Source organism: Rhipicephalus sanguineus, chromosome 3 (genome assembly GCF_013339695.2).
Source record: "Rhipicephalus sanguineus isolate Rsan-2018 chromosome 3, BIME_Rsan_1.4, whole genome shotgun sequence".
Classification (NCBI taxonomy): Eukaryota; Metazoa; Arthropoda; class Arachnida; order Ixodida; family Ixodidae; genus Rhipicephalus; species Rhipicephalus sanguineus.
In genome coordinates, this window is record NC_051178.1 from 33,773,783 (window position 1) to 33,791,081 (window position 17,299).

Below are 17,299 nucleotides of genomic sequence, written 5' to 3' on the forward strand. Positions count from 1 at the left end.
GCACGTTGGCCAATACGCTTCAAATTATGAGACAATTTGCACCCGACACGGTGCTCGGCTGCTGACCCGCAGGTCGCGGAATCGAATCCCAGCCGCGGCGGCCGCCTTTTAACTCCACATTGCTTGGCGTTAAAAATGGTCGCCGCGCTTTGCCCGTGTACTTAGATTTAGGTGCACGTTAAAGAACACCAGATGGTCAAAATTTCCGGAGCCCTCCGCTACGGCGTCTCTCATAATCAAATCGTGGTTTTTGGACGTTAAACCCCAACAATTATTATTATTAATGAGGCAATTTCTGTAAATAGGGCATCACAGTGACTTTCTGGTGTCGCTTTCAATGCACGTCTTTGGTTCTTGCTTGTGTAGTAGTCTTGCTGGACTTAATCTCTTTCAATATCTTTTGAGCGACGGACACAAGCACGTGGCGGTGATAATCGGCACTAACCAATCTTGACACCTGCCCTTGAAAGCTATAAGTTTCGAATTATTACATGACTTCTTGATCGCATTGGAAAAACACAATTTCGCGACCACTCTTTTCACCAACTTCGAAGGCGCACTGTGACAGCATAAGATCTGACTGCGCTGTTCATATTGCCAACACACATCCCATCTTACGCATAGGTCAAGAAACCTGATTGAATCCACGCCATCATTTATTTAAAACCAAAGGTTTTGAGGCGTTCTGTTTTTGCTGCGTCTGACGTCCTCACAGACAAGGCGCCACGTCCAAAAATTATCACGCGCTCAATATCGTTCGCTCGTCACGGTGTGTCTTTCGGGGTTTCAACTGGTAGATGAGTGCGTAAAGCATAATCCTCTGTGCAGAGTGTTTCAGTAGTCCAATTTGGTTTCCCAGGGCGGCGTCCTCCAGTTATCAGTGACCATCGGTATCCTGTATTCGTACGTATTGGGCCGCTTCCTCGAATGGGAGCTCCTGGCCATGGCTTGCTTTGTAGGCGCCATCTTGCTCTTCGCAGCCAGCCACTTTTCAATCGAGTCGCCCCGCTGGCTGCTGCTCGGCGGAAGAAAGTTCGAGGCACTGCAGGCATTGCTTAAACTTCGAGGGCCAAATTTCAGGGTACGTGACTTGCTTTCGTCCTTCTTTAATGAAGTGCAACACGCTGTTCCGAAATGTCGACCACTGTGCACTTGACGTTGCCTTCGAAAATTTCGTTCCTGCAGCACCTTGCGTAAGGCGAAGTCAGAAAAAGTACTCCTGCTATTTTACGATTAAGAAATAATTTATAGCCCGCTAATATTATGTAGTGGTGTACGAATAGAAGATGTTGATACCGAATCAGTGGAAATCCAGTGGTATCACAAACACAGAAAATATTCTTTAATGACATGCGCGTACTTGACAAATTTGTCACCATTCCTGTCAAAATTATTTACCACATTTTGAAAATCACGAAGAAAGCAAGTTTCTGTGATTACGAGGCACATCATAAAGCATGTGAAACTCGCAGTACAATGGTAGCGGCGAGCATGGTCGTCGGTCATCGATAATTGACGAAACGCGTCGGCTTTTTTAGATGTATCGTCGTACATTCCAGCGTCATCGCTGGTGCTACACAATGTAGAGGCTTTCCTTCTTCCACAGGCAATATTAATCAATAATAATATTTCACGTGCCAAAGCCCCTAATTGAATATGAAGCACGCCGCAGTGGAGGGCTCCGGAAGTTTCGACCACCATTTTAACGTGTGCCTCAACCTAAGTACACTGGCCTCTGGCATTTCGGCCTGCGCTTCTTGCGTGAGTAATAGATGGGAACTTTCGACAACATTCGAGAGCGTACCAACACATTTTAGGCGCTCCTTGCGCTGCGTGAAAACACGCGTAACAGTTTTTCGTGAAACCTGGACACATTGAAATAAATAAGTGCGCGTGTGTTCCTATGTTCACACCTGCAGCAATGCTTCTGCAAAAGCTGCATGAATTCACTGAGGTAGAAAGCAGGAGGAGCTTGATGTGAGCGAGTTGGTACAACATATTAGTGAAAAAAAAAAAAAAACACTCGGCAAAAAAAAAACAGGAGGACCAGAAACAGTTACGACAGGCGCAAACTATAAACTGAATTTTATTTGAATATACATGGAAAAAACCGGTACAGTTGAACCCCTCAATAAAGAAAGCCCTGAAGAACAAAATTTTTGCGGTACGAAGAAGTCTGGCGTATACCCAACGAACGTGCATAGAGTTCAATGAATTTGCCCCCTCTCGACAGCGAACAGATTTTAAAAAGCACTCCCGCAATAACGTAAGCTTCAGGTAGTGTCCGAAGCATTTTTTTTTCAACTCATGGGCTAATTGGGAACCCAGAAGCTCGAATATTGCAGTACCGCTCATTCGACAAGTCGGGCACATACGTTATCGCCGACAACCATCGGTGTGACGACTGCTGTTTGCATTCGGTCGGTTGATGATGATGATGATGATGGTGATAGTAACAAGACCTTTCTTTTTTTCGCTGAGAAAAGTTTTTTGCTAACGCCTCTGTTGGCAACTATGTCGACGCATGACGTTTCATGTGACGACACGAACGAAAGTGACGTCATGCCGATGCCGACAGACATTCTGTATACTGCCTTACTGCTTGCTGGCGCGCGTCTCTCCAAGGTAAATGTGAGTGGTAGCGAAGCTTCCACACCCATACGTTTAGAAAATGGCAGCTCATCAGCTTCTCATAAAGCCCCTTTAGCTGCTCACGGGGCTTAGCGCCATCTGTGTGAGCAGCGAACACTTCCGGCGGAACAAAAAATAAACGTGGATGTGAGGCAATATCCTGTAAAAAAGTGACGTCATTTTGTTGGCACTAGCACGAAATTTGACCTCAAATAATCTTCTTAGGCCCCTGATCGCTAAGGACTCGCGCTAAGGCGAGCCTGCAAGTCCTTGGCGAGTGCGCTTCACGTTAGCTAAACTAATATCTATCTACTCATGGCTAAACAGCGGTGTTCATGTGTACCGCCCTTTAATTCGCCTTGGTTTCACCAGGAAACCTTATTCTTGGAGCGTTTATTCTGCGTTCATGTCATCTTCCACAACGGGATTAAAGTAAGCAGCAGCGTACCTCTCATGTTTGCAGCGTTTCTTATTTGCTTCCCACGTGCGCGGAGGCCCTAAAGGGGTCATGAACCACCCCTCGCGCTTGGCGTGAAAAACACCCTGGAATGAGTTGGACCCTTCCCAGGCCTATACAGCCGAAAGAATTTTTCGAAACGCTAAACTAGCACCGAAGAAATAGCGATCGCTACGTTTACCTCACTCATTCCCTCTCAACTCGCTTCATTCTGGAGGAGAGAGCAGCGCCGTTCGAGATGCCCCGCCAAATGCATTACGTCACCTCGCTTCAATGTTGTGTGGTTTCTTTTCCGCGTAACTTGGCGGTGTTGACGGCTGCTGCTGGCAACTAATAGTTCCGGTCGGCTACTTCTCGCTGCGCGGCGCGGTCTGGCGCGGTGTGTCGCGTCTGGGGTCTAAGCGCTTACGCGATCTATATGCATTGATACTGACGTTAGTTCGCTTATGTCGCGTTGATACTGATACTTCGCATTGATACTGTCGTTACTTCGCTTCGTGACTTCGCTTATCTCGTTTGTCCATCAAATCAAAAAAGATTAAAAGGAAAAGCCAGCAAGCCATCGATGTGGCCGATCGGCACGGCACGTACACTCAGTAGACGCTTTTAGATAACGAACTGCAGAGAAAACCGTGCAGAGAAAACGTGACACAAAAGAAAGAAAAAACGAAAAAGAAAAACGCGATTCTTTTTAAGCGGCCGCTGTGAACGGGAAAAAACGCCAGGCTTGCGCTGAACCCGCAGCACAGTCACAGCGAAAGCTGGAAGAGCGGCGTTTCTCGAGCCCGTTAAGCTCTCTTGGGGCTACAATACAAGTACACTAGAAAGGTACCCACTACGCCATAAACCACAATTTTTGTGAAGTTGGGAAGCATCTGCTAAGCCAATATTCATCATTCTGCGGAGAAGCGAGGCACCAGCTACACGTCTGTAAGGCATTATGCGTACTTTGTTGACGCGACGACTGATGACGATGAAGTATTATGGCTCAGCCCTTTGTAATGGGTTGGAATCTTTAAACGCCCCCACCAGTTATCTAATTTGCATTGGGTGACGCCCGGTCGCTATTTCCCTCTCCCGTCATGCTGTATAACATACGTTGACATGGGAGAGAGACGGGGTGGGGGGGGGGGGGGGGGCGAAGAACTTTACTGAGACCCCGAGGAAATGGGTCATGCGCTTATGGGCTTCCTTGGCAACCAATACAAGTGCACTTGCGAGGAACCCACTACGCTATAAATCATTGTAATTTTACTGAGACCCCGAGGAAGTGGATCATGCGCTTATGGGCTTCCTTGGCAACCAATACAAGTGCACTTGCGAGGAACCCCTTACGCTATAAATCATTGTAATTTTTGAGAAGTAGGGCAGCAGGCACTGTTCCATTTTTCGTCATTCTACGGAGAGCGTTGGTACCTGCTAAACGCATGTAAGGCATTATGCGCACTTTGTTGATGCTGTGCCTGATGACGATGAATTATGGCAGAGACCTTTGTAATGGGTTGGAAGCATTCAACAACCTACTCGTTTCGCAATTCGCATTGTGTGACGCCTGGTTACAGAATTCGCATTGTGCGACGCTTGGTGCTTATTTTACTCTTCTACCACGCTATATTGCATATGCTAATGTGGTTCCTTCCCGACATGAAGCCTGTATAGGACATTTTTGCAAAGCAGCTTCAAGCACCGGCATGGCTCAGAGGTTGAATACTGGGCTCCCACGCAGAGGGCCCAGGTTCGAACCTCGTTCCGTCCTAGAATTTTTTTCTTATTTCGTTTTTCTTTTTCTTATTTCGAGCGATACTGGTTACGGACACCGGTGGCGGCGGACAACTACGGCGCCAAAAACGGCCGGTGAAATGATCTCATAACAGCTTTGGCTGTAGAAACGAGATCAAATGCCCTTCGACCTTCGGAAGGCTGCAGCCCGCCTGCTCGTCGGCAAGAGCGAGGAAATCAGACAATCAGACGCGTCGGAATACAAGCGAGATTTGAGAAAGCGTCGCGACGTATGCGCGCGCACAAGGAAGAAAAGCAATAAAGAAAGATACGCGAGAAGCGAGTCGTTTTAGACTGGCCCCAGCAGCGTGCGGGACGCCCAAGCAAAGCCGTCATGGGATTATCTTGGCCTTGTGAAAGCCGCTTCTGAACTGCCGAGCTGTGTCGGCCGTGTGTGCGCGTTCTGTCCCTGCTCTCGCCGCTGGACGTGAAATGCGTGGTTTGACGACAGTGCAACATGCCTTACTGCGGGTGGGATATGGTGTGACGATGACCCGGCGACTCAAGTGAGTCTGCTGCTGTGTATATTGTCACGTCGCTTCAGATGTCCAGGCAGGGTTTATTTGACGTAGAGTAACTGGGCTCTTGCCAAACGCGTCGGTTGAGCTTGTTCGCCAAAAGGGACAGCGCGCGCACTTCTTCCTTTCGTGGCCTGTGCCTCTGCTTTTGCATATAACCCACTACTACAGGTGGCATTATTCCCTCCTCCGCGAAAAAGAGCATCGGCTCGATGCTGCAAGGTAGTAGTAAGAAAAAGTAAGTAGTAGTAGAAAAAAAAACAAAGCAGCTTACACAACGCGAATGGACAATGGTGAAATGTTACACGCGTACAGTCAATGAACGGTGAGGCGATGCGAGTGGCACAAATAAAGGAAACAAAAAAAATGAACCGTAAGAAAATGATGAACGCGCAAAATAAGGCTTCATGCGCACGACATGAACTATGTCGGAGCTCGGTTGTCTTCGTTGTGTTCCTGTTGACGACGCAGTGTCCGGAACCACTTCGTAGTTTACGTCGCTCACGCGGCGTAGCACCTTATACGGACCGAAGTATCTGCTCAGCAACTTTTCGGAGAGGCCACGGCGACGAACAGGGGTCCACACCCAAACTTTGTCTCCTGGACTGTAGGATACGTCTCTGTGGCGGACGTTGTAGCGTCGGGCATCTGCCTGTTGCTGCAGACCGATGTGCAGCCGCGCGAGCTGGCGAGCTTCCTCTGCACGCTCCGCAAATTCTTCGGCGTCAGTTGTTAACTTATCAGCGTCTTGACAAGGAAGCATAGCGTCCAACATCCTCTGAACCTCGCGGCCGTAGAGAAGGCGAAATGGTGTGAATCGCGTTGTCTCTTGCACGGCGGTGTTATAAGCGAACGTCACGTAAGGTAAAATCCGATCCCATGTTTTGTGTTTGACGTCGATGTACATGGAGATCATGTCTGTGACGGTCTTATTTAGCCGCTCGGTAAGTCCGTTGCTCTGCGGATTGTAGGCAGTCGTCTTTCGATGTTTAGTGTTGCTTAATCGAAAAACTTCATCCATGAGCTGCGCAGTGAACGCTGTGCCTCTATCTGTTATGACGGCAGAGGGAGCCCCGTGACGCAGTACGACGTGGCACATGAAGAACTGTGCTACCTCGGAAGCCGTGGCTCGTGGGATCGCCTCAGTCTCGGCAAACCGTGTCAGATAGTCAGTTGCGACAATCACCCATTTGTTGCCGTCGGTAGACAGCGGAAAAGGGCCGAGAAGGTCCATGCCGATTTAGTCAAATGGCTTATGAGGAGGGTCAATTGGTTTAAGTAGTCCAGCCGGCTTACGGGATGATGTCTTCCGGCGCTGGCATTCACGACAGCCTTGGACGTACTGCTTGACGCTTGCCGAAAGTCCGGGCCAATAGTAAGTCTCGCCTACTCTAGCGAGTGTTCGTGAGTAGCCTAGGTGGCCAGATGTGGGCTCGTCATGACAAGCGAAAAGGATGTCGTCCCGCATGTCCCTTGGAACCACAAGGAGGTAAGCCCGGCTCGTAGAACGAGTGTTTTTCTTGTACAGGACATTGTCTCGGAGGCAGAATGATGTCAACACGCGGGATAGATGGCGTGGTATAACTGCGCTACGACCCTCTAAATAATCGATGACCGGTCGAATTTCTTCATCGTCTCGCTGCCGTCTGCTCAAGTCCGATGAGCAAAGGGCGCCCAGGAAACCGTCATCGTCCTCTGCTTCTTGGTTGACGAGATGAATGGGTGAACGCGACAGTGTATCAGCGTCTTCGTGCTTCCGGCCAGACTTATAGACGATGGTTACATCAAATTCCTGTAGGCGCAAGCTCCACCGGGCCAGTCGTCCTGAGGGATCACGTATGTTTGCCAACCAGCAGAGGGCATGGTGGTCTGTCACCGCTTTGAATGGACGACCATAGAGGTAAGGGCGAAACTTGGTGATCGCCCATACGACTGCGAGGCATTCTTTCTCTGTGGTCGAGTAATTCGCCTCGTCACGGGACAGGGAGCGGCTGGCATAGGCTATTACTCTTTCCTCTCCGTGTTGATGCTGGACGAGCACTGCGCCGAGGCCGATGTTACTGGCGTCAGTATGCACCTCGGTGTCAGCGTCATCGTCAAAATGTGCAAGAACGGGTGCTGACTGCATGCGCTGTCGTAGTTCGGCAAAAGCGGCCTGTTGCTCGTTATCCCAAACAAATGGCGTGTCGTCTCTTGTAAGGCGAGTCAAGGGTTCCGCTATCTTGGAAAAGCCTTTAATAAATCGTCGATAATAGGCGCACAAGCCGAGGAAGCGCCGGACAGCCTTCTTGTCGGTAGGAGCCGGAAATGTTGCTACAGCGGTAAGCTTGTCAGGATCGGGTCGGACTCCTCTGGCGCTCACTACATGGCCGAGGAACTTGAGCTCTTCATAACCAAAGTGACACTTTTCTGGTTTGAGTGTGAGATCTGCCGATCGAATAGCCTCTAGGACACTCCGCAGGCGGTGGAGATGTTGCTCGAACGTTTCAGAAAAGACGACTACATCATCGAGGTACACGAGACAAGTCTGCCACTTCAGTCCAGAGAGTACAGTGTCCATCATTCGCTGGAAAGTTGCCGGTGCTGAACACAAACCGAAAGGAAGTACTCGAAATTCATAGAGGCCGTCGGGGGTCACAAATGCCGTTTTCTCGCGGTCCCTCTCGTCTACCTCGATCTGCCAATACCCGCTTTTTAAATCCAGGGAGGAAAAATACTGGGCACGGCGTAGCCTATCTAATGAGTCGTCGATACGTGGCAGCGGGTAGACGTCTTTTTTAGTCACGTTGTTCAACTTCCGGTAGTCGACGCAAAAACGTAGCGTTCCGTCTTTCTTTTTGACTAGGACGACCGGAGATGACCACGCGCTGTTGGAAGGTTCGATGATGCCGTCGTCAAGCATTTCTCGGACTTGCGTTCGAATCGCTTCGCGTTCTTTTGTTGACACGCGGTAAGGTTGCTGATGTATCGGGCGTGCGTCGTCGTAAGTAATTATCCTGTGCCTAGTGATGGAAGTCTGGCGCACCTTAGAAGAACTGGCGAAGCATGACTTGAATTCAAGCAAGAGCCTCCGCAGTGCTGTCTGATTATCGGACGACAGGTCAGAATTTATATCGATATTGGCCAGTGACGTATCTGCGGGCTCGACTGCCTCAGATGTGAAGCAGTTCCGAACGTTTGCTATTTCGTCTGCAAACGCTAACGAAGTGCCGCGCAAAAGGTGTCGATGTTCGTTACTGAAATTCCTAACAAGCAGTTGAGATCGGCCATTATGAAGCCGTATGATACTCCGAGCCGCACAAACACCTTTTGTCAGCAGGTGTTCGAGGTTACTTTCTGCGAGCGCTTCACCATTTCGTAATCCACAGCATGTGACGTCGACTATGACACTGGCTCGTGGCGGGAGCGTTACACTGTCGGCAGAAACACGAAGAACGTCGGCACGCCGTTGATCGTCCTGCCCGTCGATTGCTCGGTCGACTGAGAAGGTGCTACGACACTCTTGGAGATCAATAACAGCCCCATACTCCCGCAGGAAGTCGACACCAAGAATGACGTCGCGGGAACATTCACGTAGCACAAGGCAACTTGCTACGAAGGTAGAACCACAAATCCGAACTCTACTCGTGCAGGTTCCCAGCGGAGTGACGACGTTGCCACCAGCCGTTCGAATCTGCGAGCCATGCCAGGGCGTGATTACCTTCTTCAAAAGTGTGGCCATTTTCCCGCTTAATATCGAATAGTCAGCCCCGGTATCCACTAAATCATTAACCGCATAACCGTCAATCAGCACCGGTATATCAAGAGAACGCCGGCCATCCCGTTCAATCGTATCTGCACCCTTTCCTTTTGCGTCGATCGGATGTCTTCAGCACGTCGACTGCCAGCGACCTCGCCTCCAAAGGTCGCTTTAGTTAGTTTTCCCGGCGGGGACTGGGGGACCGAGCGCCAGCATATCGCTGGGGCGGAGATGAAAATCGCCTCGGCGACGGTGAGCGCGACTGCCGCCCGGCAGGCGGTGTCGCGCGCTGCTGAGCCAGGTAGTCCTCAATGTCCCGGGGTCGCTGGCCATACCGGGGAGGCGGCGAATATGCAGAAAATCCCTGCAGTCCGAGGCGCCGGTATGGGCACTGGCGGTACAAATGATCTGCTTCACCGCAGTGGAAGTACAGAGGCCGGTGATCTGGAGTGCGCCAAACATCGGATTTCCGAGGGGACGGGCGTCTATCGTCGATGTAATGTACTGGTTGTTCCGAACGATGCGCAACAGGACCGGCGTAAACGAGAGGTGGCGATGTACGTGTATCTTCGCAGTACTGTAGCTGCTGCGCCGATTGGAGGGAAACCGTGCGAGGTGCATGTACGAAGAGCGGGGGAGAGGAAGCAGGGCGCTTCAAGGCTTCCGCGTAGGTAGCACGGCGGTATTCAGTCGGCACTGCCGTGGGGTTATCGAGAGTCACAGGATCCCGGAGGGCCTGGTGTAACTCGTCCTTTATGATGCTTGCAATGGAGCTCACCGTAGGTACGGGTGGTGCGGCATCCTTTTGCAGCTCCTCGCGTACTACAGAGCGAATGAGTTCTCGCAGATACTCGGTGTCGCTCCCGATAGCCGTGAAAACCTGAGCAGCGGGCGTACTGTTGACTTGTAGCTCATACAGGGTGGACCGATGCTGAAGCATCTTTTCCATTGTGACGGCCTCGGATAAGAACTCGGCGACTGTCTTCGGAGGGCTCCGTACAAGACCAGCGAAAAGCTGCTCCTTGACTCCTCGCATCAGATGCCGCAACTTCTTCTCCTCCGCCATTCTTGGATCAGCTCTTCTGAACAGGCGCGTCATATCTTCCACATAGGTCGTCACAGTTTCATTGGGCATCTGGATGCGGGCCTGTATCGCTCGTTCCGCTCGTTCGTGGCGATCAGCACTGGTGTAAGTGTCTAGCAGCCGACGGCAGAATTCGCGCCACGACGTCAGCTGTTCCTCGCGGTTCTGGTACCATGTACGTGCTCCGTCCTCCGAGTAGAAGTACACACGTCGTAGTTTCGCTGCGTCGTCCCATTCGTTCAAGGCAGCCACGCGCTCGAAGTCGACCAACCAGTCTTCGACGTCTTCGAGCACGGTGCCATGGAATGGCGTCGGAACTTGTGAGCTCTCAAGTGTGTAGCGATTCACCATCGTGCTTTCCGTACCGCTTGGGGTGGTTGGAACGGAAGTGCTGGTCATACCGCTCGAAGTGGTACGCACCGCAACGTCCGCTTCGGCTTCGGGAGGTAATCCCCTGATCCTGCGGCTGGCCCGATGCACGGGAGTGTTGACTGGCACTGGGCTTGTGGTGCGACTTCCAGGAGGGGTCTGCAACATTCGTGAGGGCTACCCAGCTCCTCCACCACTTGTCACGTCGCTTCAGATGTCCAGGCAGGGTTTATTTGACGTAGAGTAACTGGGCTCTTGCCAAACGCGTCGGTTGAGCTTGTCTTGTCTTGTCGCCTAGATCTTGGCTCATACCCACAAGGGGGATTGGCCACACTGTACTTTATAATGTAAATGGTTTACACAACGCTTGCTAAAAAATAACAAAAAACATGGCTGATCCCTCCGTCATAGGAATCGGTATAACACGAAAGTGAAACGCGTCTTCGCAGAAGTAGTGCTTATTGTGTAATGATATATGAGAGCTTGTACAATGTCTATTCGTGTTTGGCAGCTATAGCACCGTTTGACGTGGATGCACCCATGTTGACATCATGTCTCTATCGCGACGACTAACGCCCATAATCATGATTAAACCGTTGTGGTAGCTGACGGTGTGAATGTATATTTGGACACAGCGAATCGTGAATCTCGCGTACGGATGATATCAACAAGCTCATAATCAACACTGGTACCCGGTATGCAGTTCTTCAAAGCGTCATCAATTAAGCATAGAAACGGCACGATGTGCGCTTTCTAGTAATGGGTAGCCGACGCCTGTGCTCATGCATACATAACTCACACTGCGCTTCAGCAACACGAGAGGTAGAGGTTCGTAGCCTGAGCCGCAAACGCGGGCGTCCCGCTGGCCTCTATCTCGCAGGCGCTGCTCTCGCTCCACCAAGGTACGACATTCGCCCGTCGAAATCGCGTCCTTTCTGCAACGCATATTGCAGCAGTTTTGTTAGTCGGTGCTCTCGCAGTTGAAGCAGTCGGCGGCGGAGAAATCCCGTAGGTGCACGTGGAAGCTGCACTACTCCGATGAGCCGACGCACGCTAACACGAAGCGAAAGGCAAAGAAGGTAACTGTGGGTAACTGCGTCAAGGGTGCCTCGGCGACGCCAGCGCGGCCAGTCTACCTCTCTGGTATCGAGACGCTTTAACTATGACCTCCGATGTCGCGTGCAATCTCGGAGTAAGCGCTAGTAAGTGTCGATCGTGAAGCATTACTTCTTTTCACCTCTCACAGACGGCGGCACCGCCCCGCTCCGCCCGCCGCGAAAGAGAATGTGTGAAAGATATAAGGCGCGTTCGCGCCGTACCTGTTATCTCCCGAGTTGGCTCAGTCGGTAGAGCGTCGGGCGCTTGCCGTCGCGGCCGCAACGTCGTGGGTTCGATTCCCAGCGTGGCATCTTTTTCTTGGTTTTTTTTCTTTCTCACCTGTTGGCGTCGATTTTATCAACGTCATATCCGTGACGGATGTACTTGGTGGACCCGGGCATAAAACACTTTCGTGTTAAAAAGAGAGAAATTAGATAAGAACTATAATAACATTCATTTAAAAAAAGTGAAAGGGGCAGAAGCTTTCGATAAACCATAATATATAAACAAATTAGCAAAAATAAAGAAGGGGGTCAAAGAATTGGATGTAACTGGCGGTACCACTAGCAGCGTATTCTTCCGGTTGCCTGAATGAATTTATGTAGCGTTGACAGAATAACACTGCGGCCCGCACCCAACTGACTGGCTCCAAACGATAAAAGGGTGGGTGTATCAACTGCCAATCCGAGCATGCCAATCGGTCTCTCAAGAATTATTCGGCGCAGTGAGGCGAAACGGCGGCATGTGAGAAGAAAGTGATCTTCGCCAAAAGGGACAGCGCGCGCACTTCTTCCTTTCGTGGCCTGTGCCTCTGCTTTTGCATATAACCCACTACTACAGGTGGCATTATTACCAAGCAGATGATGAAAGAAAGAAGATGACTTTTTTAAGGGCTCGTTTTTGTTTGTTAGACACAATATTACGAAGAACTAACTGACACTAACGGCAAGGAAAGTATAGGGGGTGTTATTTGTAGGAAATAGAATGTAAATGTGAAGAAATTAAAGTGGACGAAAAGATAACTTGCCAGCGGCAGGGACCGAACCTGTCACCTTCGAATAACGCGTCCGATGCTCTACCGATGCTTGGTGTCACGTGCTACGTGACACCTAAACGCAGAAAATTACACCATCTCCCGCTAAAGGGGACCATGAGGTGATGCGAAGCCGGGGCACTTGCACGATCGCGTTGCGTTAGCGTTCGTTGGGCATGCTACCGACCTCGGGCATGCTACCGACCTCGCGTCGTGAGGAGACTAGAGGAGGAGGGTAGCGCATGCGCCGCGAGAGCAGAAGCGAGAACGCAGGAGAAGCGCAAGCAGGTGGTAGGAGAGAAGTGGAGAGCGTAACGCGCAGTTGTTGGAGTGAGGGAAGGAGGAGAGTTGCGCATGCGTAGTTTGAGTCCGGACGTCGACGCCGCGGGACATGCCGCCGCTATGAGATGCTTCGCATCTAAAAAGAGTGTTCCACATTCGCTGTCATGGCTGCGATTGGCGCTGACTAACGCTCCTAGTTTTAAGTGCACATATATACCCTACAAAGTGGACGGAAGGATGACCGTCGTCCTAGCTCAGTGGTAGAGCATCGGACGCATTATTCGAAGGTCGCAGGTTCGGTACCTGCCGGCGGCAAGTTATCTTTTCGTCCACTTTACTTCACCTTTTTATTCTAATTACTACGAATAACACCCCCTATACTTTCATTGGCATTAGTGTCTGTTAGTTCTTCATAATAAGCAGATGATGGGCACGCAGCGTTCGCGGTACCATCGGGAACACAATGGTAAGTAATACTAATGTTTCTTCTGTTCGCGCGTACTTATCGTCGCTCGGGCAGCTGTGGGTGTCGTTCTGCACATTGCGTCGCGTGAAAAGTGCAATGAATAATAAAAAAAGTCATTAAGCTCACATATCGACGATGTGTAATGCGTGTTTAGAAACTGTGAGTATAGCACATGCTTCGCACGGCCAGCCAATCGACGCGCGAGTACGCCTTGAAAAGAGATGTTTGTACGACATAATTTCCTTCCATAAAACTTGTAACTGGGCGAGTTGGTTCATACATAATTTCCTTCCTTCCGATAAAGCATTAGTGAAGCATAGTGCTTTCAAGGAGTATACACTAAAGAAAAAAAGGCTGCTATTATCATGCTGTCATGTGATGAAACGTGCATTGAGGCCAAATTTGTTTTCTGTTTCTGCTGTTTTCATGCTTGATTTGCTTTTTTTTATCCTCCGTCTCGATGTCAATTTGTGCGCGTTGACATGTGGCATAATCGTCACATAATTATGACCATATGATGAAACATAATTATGGCCATATGATGTGACAGACATCCGCCAAGTGACAGTGTGTGTTGTGAGCCCTCTGTTGTGAGCGGCATGTAGAGCCCTCTGAAACGCAGGCTCTACATGCCGAAACGCTGCTTCGCATCACCTCATGGCCCCCTTTAGCGGGAGATGGTGTGATTTTTGTGTAGCGTTTTTCCATTAAGTATAAGGTAGATAGACTGACGCGAAATTTTTTATAGACTTCTTGTAACGGAACGATAATGGCAGTTTGAATGATGATGGAAGCAAACACAAGGCACTCGCAAACACAAGGCACCCGCATTGTCCAAGTGGTGAAGAGTCCGGGCGAAAGTATAAGAAGGATATTTCAAGGCAGGCTTCAAAAGTCTTCAAAGCGAAATACTCGCAGTACTATGGAAGTGGAAAGCAGGGCTATCGGTAGGTGACAATCTGATTCAAAGATCAAACCCGTCGGCTCTTTACACAGGAGTCACAGCACATCCCAGCACAATCGCTGATGGTCCATTGCGTGCGTTTCAGAAGGTGCTTGACTGTTGACGTCTTGCACGTAACCTGGTCAGAACATAACCTTCGAGAACGTTTTGATACATGTTCCGAATTATAGCACTTCACCAATTCACGCTTGTACCTCACAGGTGCGGGCGTGTCTTGCTCGAGCTAGCGCGGCTTGCGTTGAGCGATGACACGTGTAACAGTTTTAGCTGCTGACCCGGTCACACGAGGAAACAAAAAGAAGTAATAATCATGTCGTGGTCTTACGTCCCACAACCACGATACGATTGTGAGGAACGCCGTATAGTGGAGGGCTCTGGAAAATTTGACCATCTGGTATTCTTTAACGTGCACCTAAATCTAAGTACACGGGCCTCAAGCATTTCGTCTCCATCGAAATGCGGCCGCTACGGACGGGATTCGATTCCGCCACGAAAAAGATAAAAAATGGGAATGGGCGCAGCATGTAGGGAAGGGTGTTTCAGCTACACTAACGTTAAACCTGTGGAGAGATGAAGCATGAAGTGTGCGCTTATGTTTCCCACAGCAAAATCACCGCTAATGGGCAATGAGAGACAGAAGACACATTACACACAGAGACCCGCAGTCTACTTTTACTTAACGTGCACGCTGTGAATCTTTATTGTTCAACTACGCACAAGAGAAATCTCCCACCGGCACTCCATTGCAGGTCAAGATCCAGTGCCTATATATATGGGGTGGCCGGTGAACGGTTGTGCAGAGCGAGCAGTCGGTTTTTTTTTTTTTTCATTAAGAAACCCGCTAGCACACCCTGCCTGCGTCGGCGTTGTCTCTCGCGGGCGAGGGCGCGTTCTCGTTCCTTGCGAGCTGGTAGTTCAGCGTTCATCGCAGAAAGAGCGTTTCCTTAGTCAACGCGCGCCGTTCGCTCTCTCTCGCCACACGGCAAGCGCTGAGGCGGTGGCGACCTCTCTTGCGTTCAAGCAAATGGACGATAATGCACGCCGATACAGCAGACGACGATGCACGCCGACACGCCGAGACAATAAGGTGCTTCGCCCCTAAAATAAATACGCGTGCCAGTATCCAGAAAGCGGGATCATCGTGAACCATTCGTACTTATAATATGCGCCGTAATGGTAATTAAAATGCTAACTTCTGAATTTTCCTATACATAACCAATTACGTATTAGATGCTAAAGCACCTTATGCTCGGGTCAGTGTCCGTTCTGCGGCGTCCGCACCCATACTGCGCATGCGCCAACTCTCTCCCCTCTCCTCGCGTGAGCGCGAGGAAGTGGGGTGGAGGAGGTGGCGTGAGCGCTGCATTCGCTTCATTTCCACTCTCCCGTTTCTCTATCTCCACCACAGCTGTGCGCTCGCATATAATGCGGCGCGCGTTCGCTCCCGTTGCCAGGGTTGCCACTGACTTTCGAGTAAATGTCGCCAAACAACGACCAAAAAGTCGCCAAAAGTCGCCATTTTTTAAGAAATTTCGCCAAAATAGTCGCCATTCTAGATATGTGCGGCATACCTAGTAATAAAAATTTCCACTCACGCATAGCCCCGTAGAATACAGTACCATCCAAGACCCTTAAATTATATTGACGTTTCTCAATGCCAGTCGTATCGCCCGCTTCACCATGGGAGTGCATGGTGCTGCTTCTCCGACTAGCCGCAAGATGCGCGTGGTGGCGCAAGGGTGAATGAATGAAACGCTCATGATATCCTTCCATCCCTGTCCGCTCATTTCAAAGGTAAAAGTGTTACACCTTGGGCGAAAACCGTGAAAGCGTTGTTTGTAGACAGCTTTACGTACCCTTATATGAATTAAAAGGTTTATTGAAGGTAACACGACAGAATTCTTACAGGAACCGATCATTAGTGAATCTTACACCTTTTCAGTGTGAACTAATATGATACTGGACGCCACCGACCCTTTCTTATAGTCGCTTATATCTACACGGGTCAATCCGATGCATTAATGAACAGGTAGACAATGTAAAATGTTATATAGGAATTGTTTTCATTGCACACGTTCACCGAGAACATTGGAAATGCCTCAATAAATATTTTGTGATTGCACAAATAGCCGCGTATCCGCCTCCCTTCGCTATTCCAAAACAGTCTTTACCAGATGAATTGGAGGTACTGCAACAGTGAATAAGTCGCCAGGCTATTCAGAACAGTTGGAGCTTTGGCGCAACAAATGGTCGGAACACGCGGCCAACCCGTCGTCTAGCCCCTTCAGAAGCGAAACTTTAGAGAAGCCTAAAGCACCTAAAGCCATAAACTTATAGTCAAACACTGCCCCTCGTGGTTTGCAAGGCAGTCCGCTGACTTAAATTTTGCTAGAATGTCGCTAGAACAGTTCCAGTACCTCCTGGATCTAGATGAATTGAAGAGATACACGTGAGTTACAGGACGGACATACAGAATGACGCGCAATGCGCACATGCGTAATGCGTGGGTTTAAAACCAAGAAAAATACAGAGAATGTTGTCGCTCATTCGTTGGGAAGACACTGAGCTTAGGATGCATAACTCAGTGGAGACCTAAGCCGAAAATCGCCAAAATTCGCCATGTCACCATTCATAATTTTAGGTCGCCACGGGCCTCTCAAATTCGCCAATTTGGCGAAAAGTAGCCACCACTGGCAACCCTGCCCGTTGCACTCTCCTTTGCAACGGCGCTCGCGAAGCTGAACGTAAACGGCAACGCCGGCAAGCGTTGCACTCTCCTTCGCGACGGCACTATGGACGCTCGCGAAGCTGAACGTAAACGGCAACGCCGGCAAGCGAATCTCGAAGCTGCGAGGCTGCGGAAGCGCGCGTTCGCTATG

At 50.0% G+C, this 17,299-nt stretch overlaps 1 protein-coding gene across 1 annotated transcript in view; it reads left to right on the top strand.

Annotated features, from left to right (window-relative positions):
• Positions 1–17,299, top strand: part of LOC119385376 (facilitated trehalose transporter Tret1) — a 46,306-nt gene that overhangs the window by 4,092 nt on the left and 24,915 nt on the right. The window contains exon 2 of the mRNA XM_037652825.1: positions 860–1,081. Coding sequence (XP_037508753.1) covers positions 860–1,081 — 222 coding nt within the window. The remainder of the gene's footprint in view (positions 1–859; positions 1,082–17,299) is intronic.